At 41.1% G+C, this 21,704-nt stretch overlaps 1 protein-coding gene across 1 annotated transcript; it reads right to left on the reverse strand.

The window, feature by feature from the left end:
* Positions 1-1,502: 1,502 nt before the first annotated feature.
* On the reverse strand, positions 1,503-19,199 carry LOC149897370 (uncharacterized). The gene is made up of 4 exons (XM_090117024.1): positions 18,936-19,199; positions 13,226-14,313; positions 10,740-11,287; positions 1,503-3,247 (listed from the first exon to the last, which is right to left on the reverse strand). Exons 2-4 carry the CDS (start codon positions 14,301-14,303, stop codon positions 2,192-2,194), a joined length of 2,682 nt encoding a protein of 893 aa, XP_089973150.1. The 5' UTR covers positions 14,304-14,313; positions 18,936-19,199; the 3' UTR covers positions 1,503-2,191.
* Positions 19,200-21,704: the final 2,505 nt, after the last annotated feature.

Raw genomic sequence — 21,704 nt, forward strand, 5'->3', positions numbered from 1 at the left:
CGTGAAACATTGACGATTTAACGATCTGGTCAAACTATGTTGGCCACATCATGAAATGCGACCATTTCGTGAAATGATCAATCATTTCATGAAATGAGAAAATTTACGATATGGCCACAGCCCATACATAGCCAGAACGCAACCATAGGAAACTGCTCGTGTATACAATGCTGTGTAATTATGTCTGTGATTACAATATATACACGAATTTTGCGTACTGATCGCGTATACTTTGTAACGTGCTGGCCACGGACAATTCGCTATAGCGAAAATTCGCGCGGCGCGACTGGCGGCGCGTCTTGCGAATGAATCAAATGTATGGAAATGTACTGGGCATGCCACGCGCAGCGGCGACCAGCGAGACGACCGGCGAATTTCCCCGAGCGAATCGCGCGGCACGACTAGCGATCGAAACAAATGTATGAGTTATTACGGCGCAGGCCACGGAGTCGAGCGGCAGACGCGGCGACTACTCCCGGAGCGAACTTAATTTAAAATAGTTTGTTTTTTTTTCGCGAAAATAGAGACGGAAGCTTTTATTGCAGAAATTCTAGCTAGACCAGCTATTTGGAAGTCTAGCCACCCGCAACATAATTTTTCATCATGCCTATATTTTTCATATTTTTGGTGGAATTCTCCGTCTGTAACACGATTTCTATTTAATTCGTGTACTCCACTATATCTTCCAAACATTAAATCTTGAGCAAAAAAGCTGCTACTCTCCAAACAACGTCGAGCTAACTTTGATAAAGCCATCTCGTCTCCTCGTCTACTCTGGTCGCGGCGGCGAACGCAACTGCCCGTGGCATGCTTACCGCGCCGCGCGAATTGCCGCGCCGCCCGTCGCGCCGTCGGTCGCGCCGCCGGTGTCCGTGGCCAAGGTGTAACACGGATGCTTCCGTTTTCGTTCCAAACTATACACGATCAGTAGCTCTACCATGAGTTTACGCACACGATACTTGCTAGCGATTGTAGTAAGCGGTTTGTATAAAATTTCGTACAGCGACCCTAGTGTGCCGTAGCGGAACTAAAAAGCCTACCATGAGGTGCAATAGTATACTAGGTACAGTAGATAACGTATAGTAAACTATACAAGGGCGGATCCAGCTTAAGTGCCAGGGGGGGGTCACATAGTCGGGTCAAGTTACAAACGCTATATTTTGATAAATTTAATTGATACGTAGATAGATTTAAAAAAAATCGGCCAAGTGCGAGTTGGATTCGCGTATCAAGAATTCCGTACAAACGTTTAACTTTAAATTAGCTGTAGCTGTAGTGGTGTTGACATGGGCTGCCCACTGTTGTTAGTCTTCTAATGTTAACCCAAGAAATATAGTAGATTCTGTAGAATATAATAACTCCCCGTTTAAGATAATAATATGTATCTCTTTTTAACTTGTTTACGTTAGGAAGTAAAAATTCAACACAAGTCCTTTTTGGCATTTAATAATAAATAGAATGATCGTGTTTGAGAAGAAATCAAACGAAGTATTTTATGATAAATCATTTTATTATAATAAACATTCAGTTTACATTTTATACATATTAGTTTACTTATTATTCTTATCACATTAAAAGTCAATAACACGAAATTAAATTAATTTTCACCTGCAGTAGCTCACACACTGACATATTTAGAACTAAAACTTTCACAAAAGCACACAAATATTAAAAACCTTTAACTCGGGTCCGAAAAAGTTTTAATTATGTTTAAATTATGAATGAACTGTTATATATTTAAAGATAACTTCACCGCTGCAGTGCTGCAGTCTGAGGCCACGGTCTGAGCGCAACATTTCAACATCAAATCGATTTCAACTCTTCCGCCGTTTTATTTCGCGATAACAGTTCGAATCGGGCGTGCGTGAGCGACGGTGAAAATAAGTCTCCATTTCCTATGTTATAATAATATGTGTATAATAATTTGTAATCCATATACATATATTCAATATCATAATCTAAAAAGCGTTCACACCTCTCTCTCCCCGTCGCGTCGACGGCCACCCGTCTGCGCCTCGATGAAACGTTACGGCTACTATAATAATTTAAAGCGAATTTAGTCACGAAATCTTCACCGTCGACGCGATAGATCGCCGCGAAAACGTAACGGTTCCCCGGCGACGGGGACGAGTTCGGGTTTACACGCGGACGACGTCGAGCCGTCCGGCGCCGGGCGGGCGGCCGGCGCGCCCTAGCTGCGGTCCGGCGACGCCTCGTCGTCGCGCTCCAGCAGGCGCCGCACGCGCGAGCACTCGGCCAGCGCCGGCGGGCCGCCCGCCGCGCGCCCCGCGCCCCGCGCCGCGCCCGCCCCCGCGCCCGCGCCCGCCAGCCGCGCCAGCTTGTGCGCCTCCTCCGCGCGCACCACGCGCAGCAGCGCCGCGTACTTGTCCTGCAGCGCGCGCATCTTGGCCGCGTGCTCCTCCCCGGCCTGCCGCGCCACGCGCTTCTGCTCGGCCGCCGCCGCGTCGCGCGCCGCCAGCACCGCCTCCAGCTCGTGCACGCGCGCCGCGGCCGCCTCCGCGCGCGCCGCCGCCGCCTCCGCGTCCGCCTCGGCGCGCGCCAGCGCCGCGCGCGCGGCCCGCTCCTCGCCCGCCACGCGCTCGGCCTCCGCCGCGCCCCCCGCGCCGCCGCCCGCGGCCGCGCGCGCGGCGCCGCCGAGCCGCGCCTCGCGCTCCGCCAGCACGAGCAGCTCGCGGCGCAGGCGGCGCACGTGCTCGGCGCGGCGCTCGGCCGCCAGCGCGGCGCGCGCGAGCGCCTCCACGTGGCGCGCCGTCTCGAAGGACTCGCCGCGCGTGCGCCGCAGCTCGGCGGCGTCCTGCGCGCGCTGCGCCTGCGCCTCGTGCAGCGCCGCCTCGGCGCGCAGGCGCGCGGCGCTCTCGGCCTGCAGCGCCGCCTCGAGGCGCAGCTCGCGCTCGGCGGGCGCGGGCGGGGCGGGCGGCGCGGCGGGCGGGGGCCGCGCCGCCAGCTCGTCGCGCTCGCGCTGCAGCGCGCGCAGGCGGTCCTTGAGCGCCGCGTTCTGCAGCTCGAGCATGCGCGTGACGCGGCAGCGGCCCAGCAGGCGGCGGTTGCGCTCGGCGTGCGCCTCGCGGCGCCAGCGCTCGTACATGAGCTGCGCGTGCACGAGCGCGAGCTGCTCGGCGAGCTCGTCGCGCGAGGCGCTCGTCGCGCGTCCGGAGTACAGCTCGTTGAGATATGCGTCCAGTCGGTCGCCGGGTGAAACGTTCTCGTCGAGTTTTTCTTTGGACATCTGTGATAAATAAGAATATATTGAATAAACATCATCACTACATAGTATAAAACAAAGTCGCTTTCTCTGTCCCTATGTCCCTTTGTACGCTTAAATCTTTGAAACTACGCAACGGATTTTGATGCGGGTTTTTTTAATAGATAGAGTGATTCAAGAGGAAGGTTTATATGTATAATAACATCCATTAATAGTGGAGAAGTACTGTTATTTTTGAGGTTTCTAATGTGATGTCGTAAATAATTACATTTTTTCCGCTTACATTGCAAACGCAGGCTGAACCCTACGTATTTTATCAAAATAATGTACTAAGTATTGTACACATTGAAAAGGTCTACAGAAAAGTCCGCGATGGTATATGTCTATCTCTTATGGATAACCCACAATAACTTTTTTTGTCATTTACTTTTTACGACAAATAATGGTTAATTTTCGAAGCGATTTTAACCAATACAGCATTAATCCTTAACGAATTAAATACCTTGAATTCATTGTTCATTCATTTAATATAGATCTATATGGCCCTTTACACCGTATGATTCAAGTGAATATTTTCGAAGATATTACAGATTTAAAAATTGCGGGACGTAGCGTTTGCGGCGGTACCGGCCGGCCGCCATTGCACCCGTGCGAAGCCGGGGCGGGTCGCTAGTTTTACATAAAACACAATTTCACTGCATCACATTTATTTCTGAATCAACATGAACATTTATATGACAAATTTTTACAAAAAAAATCTATATCTTCAAAACTTATTTAGCTAATAAGTCAATTGGAAAGATCTTTCATTATTATCTCTTAGTAAGAGTATCGTGGGTTGCTTTAATTTATTTATTTATTTGATTTAATTCAGATAATTCCCCCCCAATTAGCCCCCTCCCAAAAAACACAACATACAGAAACAAGACAATACACACGAAAACAACGGAAAAGAAATAAATGTCATAAAAGACAAGAGAAATAGTATTTACATAGCAACGCTTAACACCAGGACTCTAAGAACAGACGAATCTTTACAAGAACTGGAATATGCCTTAGGTTTTATAAAGTGGGACATTATCGGTCTCAGCGAAGTGAGGAGAATGGGAGAAAAGATTGAACAACATGAAAACTACATATTATACCATATAGGAACCACACCAGGCCTACACGGTGTCGGTTTCCTTATTAAAAAATGCTACAGTCAATACATACAGTCCTTCAATGGAATATCAGAACGAATTGCACAACTAAATATCAACTTGCCTGGGTATGCAACTGTGTCAATAATTCAAGTATATGCACCGACAGAGCTGGCACCAAAAGATATAAAGGATAATTTCTATGAAGACCTAGACAAGACTCTGGCAGGTGCACACAAGGCAATCATACTGATGGGAGATTTCAATGGCCAGATTGGTAAAAGATTAGCAAACGAAAATAACACACTAGGCCAATTCAGCACAGGAAAAAGAAATGATAACGGACAAAGACTAGTACACCTGGCACAGGAACATAACCTTAGGATATTAAATAGTTTATATAAGAAAAACAAAAATAAAAAGTGGACCTGGATTTCTCCAGATGGGAACGTGAAAAATGAGATTGATTTCATACTGTCAAATAAACCTAAATTCTTCAAGGATATAACCACAATTAATAAGTTCAACTTTAACACTAATCATCGTATGGTAAGAGGAGCCATTTACCTGAATGAGATAAAAAAGAGGAGACAGTACACTAAGAAAGGAATTACACCAAGTCAAATCCCTCTCACCGTCCCAGAAAACTTGTTGACAACATTGAAAGAAAATTTACTGAATAACAACAAGAGCGAAAATATTCAAGAAAAATATAATATAATAGAAAAAGCGCTGAAAGAAATATCCAGAAAATTATATACCCTAAAAAACAAGAGAGATAAAATAGGAGACGAAGCAAGACATCTATTTGAGACCAGGAAAACTTTATTAAGAAATAAGAAACAAAATAGAACACAAATAACCCAGCTAAGTAAACAAATAAATGAAAAAATTAGGACTCATAGGAAACAAATTAGAAACAGAACTATCCAATTCCACATTGAAAAATCTGGAGGCATAAAGAAAGCTCTGAAAGAACTGAGAGAGAATACCTGTTGGATCCCATCCATCAAAAGCAAGACATCTAATAAGAAAGCAACAAAGCGACCCGAAATTATGGAAATAGCAACAACATTTTATAGTAAATTATATGATGATCCAGACTACACAAATACTCAATACCCACAGGAAGAAGACGAAGAAGCTACCCTCCCAATATTAGAATCAGAAGTAAGAACCGCAATACTGTCCCAGAAAAACTACAAAGCCCCCGGAGAGGACGGAATAGCAAACGAAATTTTGAAGAAATGCCTAGACTACATAATAAGTGATATTACCAATATATACAACGATATTCTGACTAAAGAAACAATACCGCAACAATGGACATCGTCAACCATCATATTGCTCCATAAGAAAGGCGACAGGGCAGAAATAAACAACTACAGACCGATCAGCCTGATCTCCAATTTATATAAGATATTTGCAAAGGTAATATTGAACAGAATTAGCTCAAAACTGGACGAAAATCAGCCGAGAGAACAGGCTGGATTCCGAAGCGACTTCTCAACAATGGATCACATTCATGTCGTCAAACAAATTATCCAAAAAAGCAATGAATACAGAAAAACATACTACTTGGCATTCGTAGATTACAGTAAGGCATTCGATTCTTTGAAACATTCACACATTTGGGACGCTCTACACTCACAAGGAGTGCAACAAAAATATATCAGGATAATAAGAAACATATACAAAGAATCAACGGCAAAAATTCAGACTGAAAGGAAAGGAGAGGCCTTTAAAATAAAAAAGGGAGTACGGCAAGGTGACCCCCTCTCACCAAAACTATTCTCATCTGTACTAGAACACATATTTCGTAAAATTAACTGGGATGAGTATGGGATAAATGTAAATGGCAAAAAGCTCAACCACCTTAGGTTCGCCGACGACCTGATTCTGCTTAGCGAAAACCAAGAGGGCTTAAAAACAATGTTAACGCAATTAGACCGAGAGAGCAGAAAGGGGGGTCTGACTATGAATCTAGACAAAACAAAACTAATGACAAACAACATAAAAACACCTATACTGCTAGACTCAAATCAAATAGAATATGTCGATGAATATACATATTTAGGACAGATCATTGCACCGGAAAATCAAATGCAAAAAGAAATTAACATCAGAATAAATAAAGCTTGGAAAAGATTCTGGTCTCTAAAGGAAGTTATGAAGAATCCACATATGCCCCTTAAAGATAAGACTACAGTGTTCAACTCTTGCATACTACCAAGTTTAACCTATGGAGCACAAACCTGGGCCCTCACTAGCAAACAGAGTGGAGCACTCAGAGTGTGCCAAAACAAAATGGAGAGGAGCATCCTAAACCTCAAGCTAAGAGACAAAGTTAAACTTAAGAATATAAGAAGCAAGACAAAAGTTATGGATGTCACTTACACAGTGAAAAAGCTTAAATGGAACTGGGTAGGCCATATGATAAGGAACAATAAGGGAAAATGGACAAAAGATGTTACTGAATGGTATCCTCGGGATGGGAAAAGAAAGAAAGGAAGGCAAAAAACAAGATGGGAGGATGATATTAGGAAGGTAGCTGGAACAACATGGCAAAGAGAAGCCACAAATAGAGATAGATGGAAAAGCCTAGGGGAGGCCTATGCCAAAAGGCAAACTGATAATAAAGTTACCGATGTCGAAAATTAAAATGAATCAAATTATATTTATATTATTTAATTAAATATTATTATAAATGATTAAAAGTGCATGTAATCTTACCATAATTGAAATAAAAATGAAATTACTAAATGTGCATGAAACCGATTGTATTAAAATAAATAGGAAAGACATTGTAATATATTGAAAATTATTTATTACAAGAGAGTATGTATAATGTAATGTATTAACTATGTATAATGTAATGTAATGTAATGATGTTATCAGTAATAAAGGCTATTTTTATTTATTTATTTATTTATTTAAGAGTATCGTGGGTTGCTTTAATTTATTTATTTATTTGATTTAATTCAGATAATTGCAATATCCATATAATTGTTAGTATCTTGTTACCTTAAAAACTATGTTAGTATTAAAATTACACAATTAATTATCAACAATACAATTTTAAATCTATTTTAAATCATAATGTGTGTTTAAGATGGTCGACTTTGGTTGAAATCTGTGCTATGGAGTTATCTATCCATCGCATTGATGACATGTGCGCGTTGAGAATTCGAAAAAATTGGTTGTCTGTAAAGCCTGTCTGTCGGTTTATGGTCGGTTGAACGTGACAACGTCCGATTGTGATTCTTGGTCGCTCGATCCGCGCTCTCGCTTGCACTTCAAGCCTTACATGGAACGCCTCAGAGCGAGGTAACGCCGCATGAGTCATGTTTTTTCGCGCGTGCAGCCGGCTCTATCGAATTATAAGACGTTGTCACGTCAAAAAATTATAAGTCAAATGAAATGATTACATCTACAACGAAAATTGTCTGTTGATTTCACTTTCATGATCAGGTCAAAGTTTGGTTAATAATCTCTATCGTCAGACGAAATTGCATTTACTTTAACCAGCCAACCAGCCAAACAGCTGATTCAGGCTAACTCACGCTCACTCACGCTAACTCACTCTCTCTCAAGCTCACTCACGCTAACTTACGCTCACTCACGCTAAATCAGGCTTACTCACGCTAACTCAGGCTAACTCACGCTCACTCAGGCTAACTCACGCTCACTCACGCTAACTCAGGATCACTCACGCTCACTCACGCTAACTTACTATCACTCACGCTAACTCCGGCTAACTCACGCTCACTCACGCTAACTCAGGATCACTCACGCTAACTCACGCTCACTCAGGCTAACTCACGCTAACTCAGGCTAACTCATGCTAAGGATCAGTCACGCTCACTCACGCTAACTCAGGCTAACGCACGCTCACTCAGGCTAACTCACGCTAAGGATCAGTCACGCTCACTCACGCTAACTCAGGCTAACTCACGCTAACGCACGCTCACTCAGGCTAACTCACGCTCACTTACGCTCCCTCACGCTAACTCAGGATCACTCACGCTAACTCAGGCTCACTCACGTTCACTCAGGCTAACTCACGCTAACTCAGGATCACTCACGCTCACTCACGCTAGCTCAGTCTAACTCACGCTCACTCACGCTAACTCGCTCTCACTCACGCTAACTCAGGATCACTCACGCTAACACAGCCTAACTCACGCTAACTCAGGATCAGTCACGCTCACTCACGCTATCTCAGGCTCACTCACGCTCACTCACGCTAACTTAGGACCACTCACGCTAACTCAGGACCACTCACGCTAACTCAGGACCACTCACGCTAACTCAGGACCACTCACGCTCACTCAGGCTAACTCACGCTCACTCAGGCTAACTCACGCTAACTCAAGATCACTCACGCTCACTCACGCTAACTCACGCTCACGCAGGCTAACTCACGCTCACTCACGCTAACTCAGGATCACTCACGCTTACTCAGGATCACTCACGCTAACTTAAGCTCACTCACTCTAACTCATGCTAACTCACGCGAACTAACGCCCACTCACGCCAACTCACGTCAACTCACGCCCACTCACGCCAACTCACGCCACTCTTTCACGCAAATACTACTGAACCGATTACAATGAAATTAAGCACACATATGGAGGGTAACTTGGATTAACACATAGGATAGGTTTTATCCCGGAAATCCCATGGGAACAGGAACGATGCGGGTTTTCCTTTGTAAAGCGGGCGAAGCCGCGGGCGGAAATCTAGTGTTATAATAAAGTTTTGACTTTCCTACGATTTTATTACATGACGTATAGATGATTAAAAATAACTACCTTGGTATTGATTTTTATGTCGATTTGTCAAATATTTATTGTATTGAGATACTGTCACTATTTGCATTATACATTTTTTTTAATCAGCTACTATTTAAAAATCCGCAAATCATTTTATGGAATTAAATTGAAAATACTTGTTATTGCATTTTCAATATACGAGAGTAGCAACACTGCAAGCAATATTGCAAGAGAGATAGATATACACACATCAACAAAGTCTAGGGAAAAAATAAAGCAAGTCTACAAAAAAATTAAAAATTGAATAACATGAAAAATATTATAGATAGACCCACCCTTCTATTAGGTAAGGGGTATCTCTCATATCTTAAACTGCCACGCTCGAGTATAACCGAAAATTCCCCTATTCGCCTCCCTACTATTATAATTTGAACGATTAATAATACTTTTATCCAATTGATTGATTATTATTAGAATAAATAATTAATTTCATCAGTTGATTTACTTTTAAATTATAATTTTACAGATAAATTATGAGGGCTACTATAATTAGATTTGTATATATTTATCTATCTACAACGCACCCATTTTACAATACAAGTCTACACTAGTCGCATTTTGAATCAAAATCATTTATTTTTGAACATACTGTATAGTGAAATTGCATAAGTGTGAGTACTGTGAATGCGCCAGGTTACGTTAATCGGCCTATACATATTAACCGCACTATCCACATTTACCTTAACATATACAGGCGATCGTAAAGTGTGCTCAGGCGATTATTCCGTAACTATTAGGCCATTCTCCCATTACGATACGCACAGGCGATTCAAGTATCCTGCAAGTCTCGGAGACTAGTCGCCGCGGAGTATCTCACATACATTTGTATGTAGGTACCGTAGTACCGGTAGCGTAGTGTGCGAGCCGTACAAATATCAAAAAACTAATGTCGAAAATACTTTACGTAATGAGTAAAATGACACTATTAACTTTTTAAAAATAAAACGGGAAATGTCCTAAAATATTACATTAAACACTCCCATACATTTAGTAGGTATGAGATATGCATATGACTATCCTATACAATTAAAATGTACGGTTTTGGTTCTTTTTTGGTTTAATTAGTTCGCAAATTTTAATGAAATTCCATTTAAAAACTGTAAATGAAGCTCGTTGAGGAATACAAAAATGTTCCACAACGAGGACGTCACTTCAAACATTTGCTTTGGAATACAAAATGTATGGGAAATAAAATTTATGGCAGTGTTTAATGTAAAATTTTAGGATATATCCCGTTTTATTTTTAAAAAGTCATTAGTGTCATTTTACTCATTAGGAAAGTACTTTCGATATCAGTTTAAAGTTTTTTGATATCTGCAATAGTTACGAAATAATTGCCTGTGCACACTTAACGTTTACACCCGGTATATACACATTACACATAATATAACATAATAGAGTTTGAAAATTAGAGAGATTTTATGTTACGTGCGTGTGTAAAGAATAAAGATTGATCGGAATGTGGGTGCCGGGTGAGTGTGTCAGTGTTCGCGTACGCGTGCGTATTCGTGTCGGCTGAGTGTAAGCAATGTGACATACCTGCTTCCGTTCGTCGTCCGGGAGGCAGCGATAGAAATCGGCGATGAGGAATTCATAGGGCGCCGGCCACACGTCCACCGTCTGCACGGCAACGCTGGAGGTGCGCGCGGCGGCGCGCGGCGCGCACGAGGCGGCGCGGCGCGGCGGCGGGGCGCTGCGGCCCGCGCGCCGGCGCCTTGTCGGCGCCTCCCGCCCCGCGCGCGGGTCGCGCGCCTCGGGCGCCGCGCGCTCCGCGGCGGGCCACGCCACCTCTCCGTTGGCGCGCTTCGTCAGCTCGGACACTTCCCGGTCCTCGACGTTCAGCGGCTCGGTGTCCATGCCGAGCGAGACCGTGGCGCGGTTCGGCTCGGGGCGCGGGACGGCCCCGGCGGGCGGCGGGCCGCCGCCGAACGCGACGGGCGACTCGGCGGCGCGCCGCTCGAGCGCGACCCGCGCGAGCCTGCCGCCGTACGCCTCGCCACCCGACCCGCCCGACCCGCCCGACCCGCCGCCCCCGGCCGGCGGGGAGGTCTCCTTGCGCAGCGGCGACGGCGGTTGGGAGCGGCGCCCTAATAGAATCGACTCAAATATGTTTATTTGCTCGTATATGGTAAATTTAAGGTGTTGTCTAATATAGTTATATATTTTCTGACGTATGAAATGTAGACGATCGGGTAGTGTTAGTATGTGCTAGAGATAAACTACGATAACATGGCGCGCCCCTCCAAAATTCAAAACGTTTGAAAGTATTTGTGAAAGTATTTACAATGCACCACCAAGATTCACAACGCATGTGTGCGTAATGAGACGGCCGTCAAACAAAAACAAATCCACGGATTTGTTGCTCGACTAGTCACGCTCTAATCGCTCATTATTATTAGTAATGGCGCTGCACTGACGTATTCTATGAAAACGACACGTGCGTTGTCTTGGGCGCTCGGCAACTTATGATTAGTTGACCAACAAATCTGGACGTAAAGTACTAAAGACGAATACGTACAACTACATACAAACTCCTTCGTAAGGATGTCACTACACACATTGAAACAGTAATTTGGAGGGGCGCGCCATGTTATCGTAGTTTATCTCTACCATCGTACGCCTACCCACTTGCTTGGTCAATGCGCCTATTTCCAGATATCAGGTGATCAAGGTTCAGGTAAAAACAGTACTTACTTGTGTAACTTCTCATTGCTGATTTTCTCAAATGTTTTACAATATACAGTTAAAAATAAGGTGTCAGTACTCCCAGGTACTTCGTGTGGGCCATATTGCTTAACAGACGCCTTATTGCATAAAGCTCTCAAAATAATTAAAAAGTCACCTGGAGGCCCCGGGATCTTACTTTATTATGTCCTGTGCTATTTATTTTGTCATATTTATCAAAGAAGCTAGATGTATATAAACATGGTAATGCCAAGATTACCATGTTTATTCTAAGTCTAGTGTTATACTCAAAAATACACATTCATTAACAGTAGTCAGTTGATTATTTTTGTTGTGTTAAGTTGTATTGTATGATTGGAAATTAATTATTATGTTTGTTTTAGTCATTTTAATTTGGAGATTATTTAGTTTAACCATTTTATGGCGTCGTCTAGACCTTTAATTATATCCCTTTCTAAGTCTTCCTTATTTTTGATTTATTGTAAGTGTAGTGTCGTCTGCGAAAAGTATATTTACGTTTTTTTTTGTATCAGGGAGCCGGGAGGTCGCTAATGTGATATCTTAAAAGTGCGGTGCCAGCTAATTTTTTTTTTTACGAAATTTGTGAAAAATAAATTTTTTTCGTACGCGATATTTTGGAACAATATAGAACAAACCTAGAACAACTCAGAACAAACGCCAGAATCGTGATATCTTGAAAGTGCGGTGCCAGCAAATTTTTTTTTTTTACGGTGAAAAATAAATTATTTTCGAACGCGATATATTGGAACATTATAGAACAAATCTAGAACAAACTAGAACAACCACCAGAATCGCGATATCTTAAAAGTGCAGTGCTAGCTCTAAAATCGGGTTTTGTTGGCTTTTCTCGAAATGTTTTATTCTCAGCTGTATGCAATTCTGGAACAAAGTAGAACAAACCTAGAACAACCTTTAAAATTTTTCAACTTCAAAGTGTGGTGCCAACTTCTTGGAGGTCATTTCTACACAACTTTAAAACTTTAATGTCCATGTTATTGTAAGTCGTTACCTACGGAGTTTGTGTTTTTTAACGTCATAATTATTTTATAAATGTCTTCTTCGTTTACCGGTGACAAAAAAATGCTTTTAGAATTTTGAGGGAGATTAGAGTAAGAGTTATCAATTATCATTGTTTTTGTTAGTAATTTTTATTGTGAAGTTAATCCATCAGTCCTCGGAATCACAGACACAATAGAAAATCTATTGTGTCGCGCCCCGATCGGGCCTTACGGTGGTCAATGGGTTAATGAAGTAAAGTAGTTGTTGAATAGATCGCATATTTCATTTGTCAATTTCGGACTTAAATATATTGTTATTACCTATCGCTCGAACCGCGGCCGACTCGTTGGGAAATCGAAATTGCGTCCGCGTCTCTTTGGCGGGGGTGTTCTCGGGGGTCGCTTCGACGGCGGCCTCGGGCGGCTCCGCGGGATCGGGCTCCGCCGGCAGGGGCGTGTTGGGCGCGGACTCGGCGCCGCAGCGGTCCACGAGCGGGAACCAGGGCTCGGCGCCGGGCCGCAGCGCGGACGCGGCGCGCGCGGCCTGCGCCCCCGAGCCGGGCGCGGGCGACGGCGGCGCGGCGGGCGCGGGCGCGGGCGCCAGGCTGGCGCGCTCCTCGGGCGGCTCGCGCGCGCGCAGCGACAGGCGCCGCGTCTCGGCGAGCACGTCGTGGATCTCCAGGCGCGTCTTGCGGGCCGCCTCCGCCTCGCGCTGCCGCGAGCCCGTCACCAGCGCGGGGTGCAGCCGCACGGAGCGCAGCAGCGGCACGAGCGCGCGCTCCCAGGCGTCGCGCGCGGTGGCGGCGGCGCACTCCGCGCGCAGCGTCTCCAGCAGCGTGCACGGGTGGGTGGCGTAGAGCGCGTGGAACAGCGCGAGCTGCGCCAGCTGCAGGTGGTCGCGCACGGGCGGCGCGGGCGGCTCGAGCGCGGCGGGCCGCAGCAGCGCCTCGGCGAGGTCGGCCCAGTGCGCGGCGGCCAGCGCGGGCTCGGCGGGCAGCAGCGCGGCGAGGGCGAGCAGCGCGTGCAGCAGCGCCAGCGGCTCGCGCTCGCGGCGGGCGGCGCGCAGCAGCTCGCGCGCGGCGCCGTGCGCGGGCAGGCGGTGCAGCCAGACGGGGCGGCGCGCCACGAGCAGCGCCAGGGCGGCGAGCGCGTGGTGGCAGGCGGGCCGCTCGCCGCGCAGCTGCTCGAGCAGCGCGTCGAGCAGGTGGCGCGCGTGGGCCTCGGGCGCGCGGGCCAGCAGGTCGAGCGCTCGCGCGGAGCCGGTGCGCGCGTGGTACTGCAGCAGGCCGCGCGCCAGCCAGGGCTCCCGCACGGCGCTGTATAGCCCCACGAAAGCATCGGGAGCGTCGCGTCCCTCTAGGAACGCTATTACTTCGCTGGCCTCACATGCCGTCAACATCTCCGACCACCTAAAATTATTGAACGGAAATTGAATCTAATGAAGGTAGTTGTGATAATTGCGTGCAATAGTCAGTGCGTTCCATTCACTTTCATAGGACACACCCCCATTCTCTTACACACCTTAAATTTATACATTTTTTTTTTACTTTCTATTGTAACCATAGAAATCTAAATAACAAGACACATAGAAGGGCTATAATGTCATAATTCGTATGAAAACCGCTGTCGCCAAAATCAACACATTCAAACCGAAAGCTAAACAGTACACACAAGTAAACTATGCCTTTTATTGGACAGCTTGATTTTAGTGAAAACTAACTTATCTATTAAATTAAGCATTTGAATATGTATCCTAACGCACGAATTTACGGTTTATTTTAGAATAACATCCCTAAGTATATGAGACTTTTTGCTCCAATACGAACAAACGTGATAATAAGAATGGTCGACTGTGTCATTCATTGTTATTTCGATTGCTATGGTGACACTCGTAATACTTGTAAATATTCTATAATTTTAAGGAAAAACGGCATTATTTCTAAAAAAAAATATTTTCCGATGAAATATTATTCCTTTATAAGTATAATTACAACTTGTGGAAGAATTTCCGCAATGGGAATTGCTGAAACACACCATGTATACACTCATACGTCTCCAGAGCAACTGAACAGTGACGAATGCACTGGTGATGTGCAAATCACCTGAGTGGCGACAAGGTCACGCACGCTTACGACTTCTAGTGTCTTGTTATTTAGATTTCTATGATTGTAACCAATTTTTTATTTATAATTAAGTACTTGCTAAGAGGCTTTTTGTGAATTTATATACAAATTGTCCATTAACCTAGCTAGGGAAACATTGACTTGTATAAATTGTTTTAGTAGCCTTTTAATATTTCTAATTAATGGTGATTATGGACTGGTACAGTCAAAAATGAAAAGTTCTTGGTTACATTGTCCAATGATTTAAGATGTCATGTTAAGACGTGACCAATTATGTATTTGATACTGCTACTGTTATTACATTTTCTAATCTTTCAATGAGATTTGACATTTAAAACTAACTTCTTCAAATTTCATCTTATTATATTTTATTGAATTGGAATTCTAAAAAGAATTGTATTCAAGCAAGTATCATTTCATAAGATAAATGAACGGACAAATAATCTAATCAAATACATTGCTATTACTATAGTAGTCATTTTAATAGGCAACATTTAACAGTTCTTAAAAATTCAACACAAACTCTATATATCTTCTCTTGTATCGGCTTTTCGGTAATATTTCAAAAGAAAAAAAATTATCTGTTCTAAGTACATATAATATTATACAGCATATTCAAAAGCAAAACGATGTCGATAAAAACATTTCAGGTAGTTTGAGAAATTTGCCTGATTTAGTAATAGCTCATTGTCACACTGTTTGTATGCATTTCCTGAGAACATTTACTATTGTAATGTTTATTTTTTTTACACCATATGAAAGTAGAGATTTTAATGAACAAAAGGCTGCCCAAGTTTTTGCAAAAAGATAATATTTAGACGGGAGAATTTTCGATTGAAAATTAGGTTGTTATTTTGGTATTAATTTAAAATAAGGCGAAAAAATATTTTCAATCAAATAAATTACAGTGTATTTGGGACATAATAAAGTAAGTTTCCACCAAATTTCGTAGAAAATAAATAAATTTTGAAGTAAATAAAAAGTTTTTTAAATTTTTCACCTAAATTTTGAGGTTAAGTATGTGAAAAAAATTGTTAATACAAAAGTTGTAGATCTTTTTAATACCTAAAACTTTACCATTGAACTTTTATCCGTAGGACTTGTAGTTATGTCGGAAATCGAGAGAGACCATTTTTTTCTCTTAAAAGTTCCCCCCCTCCCACTTCTTGAACTCGGATTGACCGTAATTTATTTTTCCTTACATTTTTATCATATTTTCCTCCTTTTCTAATGGGTTTCATCCTACTGCGATTTTTTTTCACTTTTTATTATTTTGAAAGGCTTCTGCCCTGGTCTAATAGAATAATATATAATTTCATTTTGCTAGACCTGCACATTTGCTTAACTTTTTTCAATTACAATTACATATTTATAATAATAAATAATAATGACCAATACAAGTAGTAGTAGTAGTAATCTTTATATTTGATGTTACTAAGTAATAAAACATTCTAAATGTAATAAACAATTCTTAATTTAAAGAACTGTCGTTGCTACAATGAAGTGTCAGTTAACCTTTTTTATTGCACGCCTCATAAGCGAAGCGTTGAGGTGGGTACTACTGTCACTTCGCGCAAAACATCTGATTTTTCAAACTTAAAATGTCTTTATGTATCATACATTGCACTTGTAAGATAATACATACACACACATATTAAGAAAAAACACTATTTTTAACGTTCATGATATTTTTTATGTCATTTTTGTTATTTAAACTAGTTAAAAAACAGTTTAAAAAAGTTCTGTCTTGGACGTCCGTGTGTCTGTATGTGCGGATCCTTTTTCTTGTTAACACGATAGCGACCGAAATACTTTACTAATCGAGTCTTTTTTTTTCTCTTACGCTTGAGTATGCTCAGGAATAGAACCCTTTCATTTTTCAGGGTCTGATTCGATGTGGTTTAATTGTTATTAAATAAACAAAAATAATAATTAATAAATATTTAAAAAATTATGAGGCGTGCACTTTTGGATTTTCCAAATTATTTTTAAATACTGGAGACATTACTCTAAAAATGGAAATTTGATATCTAGAATGGAATGCAATGATTACTTGTGAATACATATCAACATAAATTAATAAATGTGTTCTGTTTATAATAAAACAGAATTTTATTTATTACTAGCTGTGCTCCGCGGTTTCACCTGCATTGCTCCACTCCTATTGGTCTTAGTGTGATGATATATAGCCTTTCTCGATAAATGGGCCATCTATCTAACACCGAAAGAATTTTTCAAACAAACTCTTCAGATTTATAATATTAGTATAGACTAGCTGCGTTTCGCGGTTTCACCCGAGTGGTTCCGCTCCTTTGGTCTTAGCATAATGATATATTATAGCCTATAGCCTTCCTCTATAAATGGGCTATCTAACACCGAACGAATTTTTCAAAATGGACCAGTTGTTCCAGAGATTAGCGCATTCAAACAAAAAAATCTCTTCAGCTTTATAATATTAAGTATAGTTTCTTTAAATTGTCTATAAAGTACACCTGAATAAACACATTTCTTTAATTATGTAGATACTTGTTTTATTTTACTCCTTGAATTTACGAAAGAAAATATATAACTTGGACAGGGATATGCCGGATGAATTTTAAAATTGCCATCTTCTTATCTTCTTCTTCTTATATATAAAAATGAATTGCAAAATGTGTTGGTAAGCGCATAACTCGAGAACGGCTGAACCGATTTCGATAATTCTTTTTTTATTATATTTCTTGAAGTACGAGGATGGTTCTTATGTAGAGAAAACGTAAACATGTACCACGGGCGAAGCCGGGGCGGACCGCTAGTACTTAATATGTTTCAAATCTGTATCAATTAATTCACTTTAATCCATGTTTTTTGGCAGACTCCCTACAAAGATAAAATTGATAGACGTCAAATGTTGCCCATTAAATTGGCTCTACTATAAAATAAACCTCCAAATACAAAATATTTCAATTCTGATTCATTTCAATTCCAACTTTTCAGAAAGATATTACGATAACAATATTTAAACAATAATAAAAGTATAACAATGTTGAGCAAAGTAGATATAAAGAATGTTCTTTTGGAATTTTGAATTCACTGATTATGCTATGACTAATAATAACAGAAATTCTGAAGCACTTTCTTCAATATGTGTCAATTATTTCATATCATATAATATGTTTGCCATATCTGTATTAAGAATCAAGACACTGCCTGTTCTTTAACTAACCATCGTTATTTCAGTAAGCTTGTTACCTTTTGCCCAGGTTGTCTGGAAGAGATCACTTCTAAGTGATAAGGCCGCCGCCGCTAATAAACTGTACTTTTCTTGTTTTGTTTTGTATAAATTAGCAATAAGTTTACCATGTATAGTTTTATTAAAGAGTAATAAATAAATAAATAACTAGTTTTTATTTTATTAATTCTGGTGTAGATAATCCATACTAATATTATAAATGCGAAAGTAACTCTGTCTGTCTGTCTGTTACTCAATCACGCCTAAACTACTGAACCAATTTGCATGAAATTTGGTATGGAGATATTTTGATACCCGAGAAAGGACATAGGATAGGTTTTATCCCGAAAATCCTACGGGAACGGGATTTTCTTTGAAAACGCGGGCGAAACCGCGGGCGGAAAGCTAGTACAGAATAAATAAATATATGAAATAGTATAAAATAATATAGTGCTATAGTTAGAAATTTGACCTATTTAAAAGTAAATGGTTTCAATATTCAGTTGGTCAAATTAAGGAATGGTGTCTTAGGATGGTTCCAAAAGCTTGGAGCGATAAGTAGGTACATCGTGATGTAGAAATCGAAGTTTAAGTATGACCCGATCAATTGGCGATAAGAAAATAATATAAGCAACGGAGCACGTTCTTTGCCTAATAATGTATACATTTTGTAATAAATCTCACTATAAAAACCTACCGATCAGTAGTTCGGAGAGAAGAACCTTCGTTTACTGCAGCCGGAGGAATTTTGACGTAGGCTATTTAAAATACGTTAACAAAGAAATGTTGCAAACGATTTGCAATCTACTATAACAAAATATATTAAAAAACAAACAAAATCGAGAAATTATTTGGTGTCGCAATTTACTTCGAAAAAGAATAAAGAAACGACAAATAAAATTTACAAAAATGTCACAATGATGTCACTGTTATCAAATTGACAGCTATTATATTGTTTCGAGGCAAACGGAGGCAAATGACAGTTTTCGAACAGCTGTTCAGAGACTATCCGTGATCCTCTTATAGATCATTAAGTAAGATCTAAGGTGATCCTACAAGACTAGTTTTTATAGAGTTTTTAGCTTGCCATTTTTGGAGCGCCGCTATTTTCTAATTTTGCTAAATTATAATTGAATTCGTTTTGAAATACTTTATAATTTTTAGTGTTTAAACATATAGACACTAGATTTCCGACCGCGGCTTCGCCCGCGTTTTCAAAGGAAAACCCGCATAAATCCCGTTCCCGTGGGATTTCCGGGATAAAACCTACACTATGTGTTAATCCAAGTTACCTTCTATATGTGTGCTAAATTTCATTGTAATCGGTTCAGTAGTATTTGCGTGAAAGAGTAATAAACACACACACACACATCCTCACAAACTTTCGCATTTATAATATTAGTAGGATTAAAACTGCTTTTTACATTATCTCTCTGATTAATTTTTTAATTTATCTATAAAATTAAATACTTTATTAAATACATAATAATATTACCTTCACAATCGCATAACAACGGTTTAGAGCAATTGTATCATAATTTATCTATAATATTATTTTTTATTGACTTATCGAGATTTTACTTACTTATAGAAATGTTCCCCACAAAGAGAAATGTTCCTGACGTATAAAAATTCTCCTGTCTTATCGAAATTTTCCTGACTTATGGATTTTTCCTGACTTATAGAAATTTTTGCGGCAAAGATAAATTTTCCCCACGTATAGAAATTTTCCTGGCTTATATAATTTTTCCTGACATATAGAAATTTTCCTGGTGTATATAATTTTTCCTGACTTATACAAATTTTCCTGACGTATAGAAATTTTCCTGGCTTATAGAAATTTTGCTGGCTTATAAAAATTTTCCCGACGCATATAAATTTTCCGGAATTATGGAAATTTTCCTGGCTTATAAACATTTTCTTGACTTATGTACACATTTTCCTTATCTTTATAATTTTGCGGCGAAGAGAAATTTTCCTCACGTATAGAAATTTTCCTGGCGTAAAGAAACTTTCCGGATTTATGGAAATTTTCCTGTCGTATGGAAATTTTCCTGACTTATAGAAATTTTTCCTGACTTATCGTAATTTTCCCGACTTATGGATTTTTCCTGAATAATAGAAATTTTTGCGGCAAAGAGATTTTCCTCAAGTATAGAAATTTTCCTGGCTTATAGAAATTTTCCTGACGTATAGAAATTTTCCGGACTTATGGAAATTTTCCGGACTTAGGGAAATTTTCCTGGCGTATAGAAATTTTCCTGACTTATAAAAATTTTCCTGACTTATACAAATTTTCCTAATCTATATGAATTTTCCTGGCGTAAAGAAATTTTCCCGACAGAATTTTTCCTTGTTTATAGAAATTTTCCTAGCGTATAGAAATTTTACCGACTCATGGAAAACGTCTCACGACGACGACGACGACTCATCCCCTACGCTATGCTCTCTATCCACAGGCCGCGTGTGCGAAGAATGGCTCAGTATCTGCATAGCTAGCGAACGTATAAACTCGCCCGGTCGTTGGGCGCTTTCACCAGGGCCCTGGAATTATGGAATTATTAATTATTAATTTCATGAACAATATCATCATCATCATCATTTTTATTGAAAACAATATTCATATATTTTTCTTCTCATCTGCCCGCGGATTCCCCTGATGTTAAATTCGCATTAGCATGAGTCGTTTCACCGCTGTCAAAAGTTACCCATGGCCATGTCACATTAAAACAAATAAACACACTTTCGCATTTATAATATTACTAGAAGTCCGCCCCGGCTTCGCCCGCGGTACATATTTCGCAATAAAAGGTAGCCGTCCTTTCTTGGGTATCAAAATATCTCCATACCAAATTTCATGCAAATTGGTTCAGTAGTTTAGGCGTGATTGAGTAACAGACAGACAGACAGAGTTACTTTCGCATTTATAATGTTAGTATGGATTTATAATGTGGTGCTCATTTTTTAAGTGAAAACTTCTTTAGCGGCGTAGGGTATAAAATCTTAAACTCGCGTCAGGACACGTGGCCTGATCGAAAAAGCGTAAGACGGATGTTTTTTTTTTAAAGCCCTTATTATATTCCATGCGTAAGACGGATACCATTCCAAAATATCAAACATGCTGAACGTTAATAATCAAGTTTTCACTTCTGCCGGCACTCCCGAAGTGCAACCCTTCTTTTTTTTTGTAATACATTATCCTGCTAACGCTATTGTATTTTCGTTGTTTTATTTCAAGTGAACACCCATACAATTTTGTCAAAAGCCGCCTCTGATAACCACTATAGAGTCTCTTCATAGACTACGTACGTTGCGATCTTTACTCTTCGTGCCTGTGTTCGTGCCGTACTCCAGGAACTGGCCAGTAACCTTAAGACGATACACAAAAAAAAAATCCACTGCTTGGCGGGCGGAGTCTAATAGCTCGCTATCGCGAACGCGGGTGTGCGCGAAGTCATTCTTGCAA

Source organism: Colias eurytheme, chromosome 26, assembly GCF_061535395.1.
Source record: "Colias eurytheme isolate Ceu_HAF_F1 chromosome 26, ilColEury1 Martin Lab GWU primary, whole genome shotgun sequence".
Classification (NCBI taxonomy): domain Eukaryota; kingdom Metazoa; phylum Arthropoda; class Insecta; order Lepidoptera; family Pieridae; genus Colias; species Colias eurytheme.

Coding starts and splice junctions, on each gene's coding strand:
- LOC149897370 (XM_090117024.1), bottom strand. CDS start 14,303: ATGTTGACGGCATGTGAGGCCAGCGAAGTAATAGCGTTCCTAGAGGGA. Junction 11,288..13,225: donor GGCCGCGGTTCGAGCGATAG/GTAATAACAATA, acceptor CGATTCTATTAG/GGCGCCGCTCCCAACCGCCG. Junction 3,248..10,739: donor CGGACGACGAACGGAAGCAG/GTATGTCACATT, acceptor TATTTATCACAG/ATGTCCAAAGAAAAACTCGA.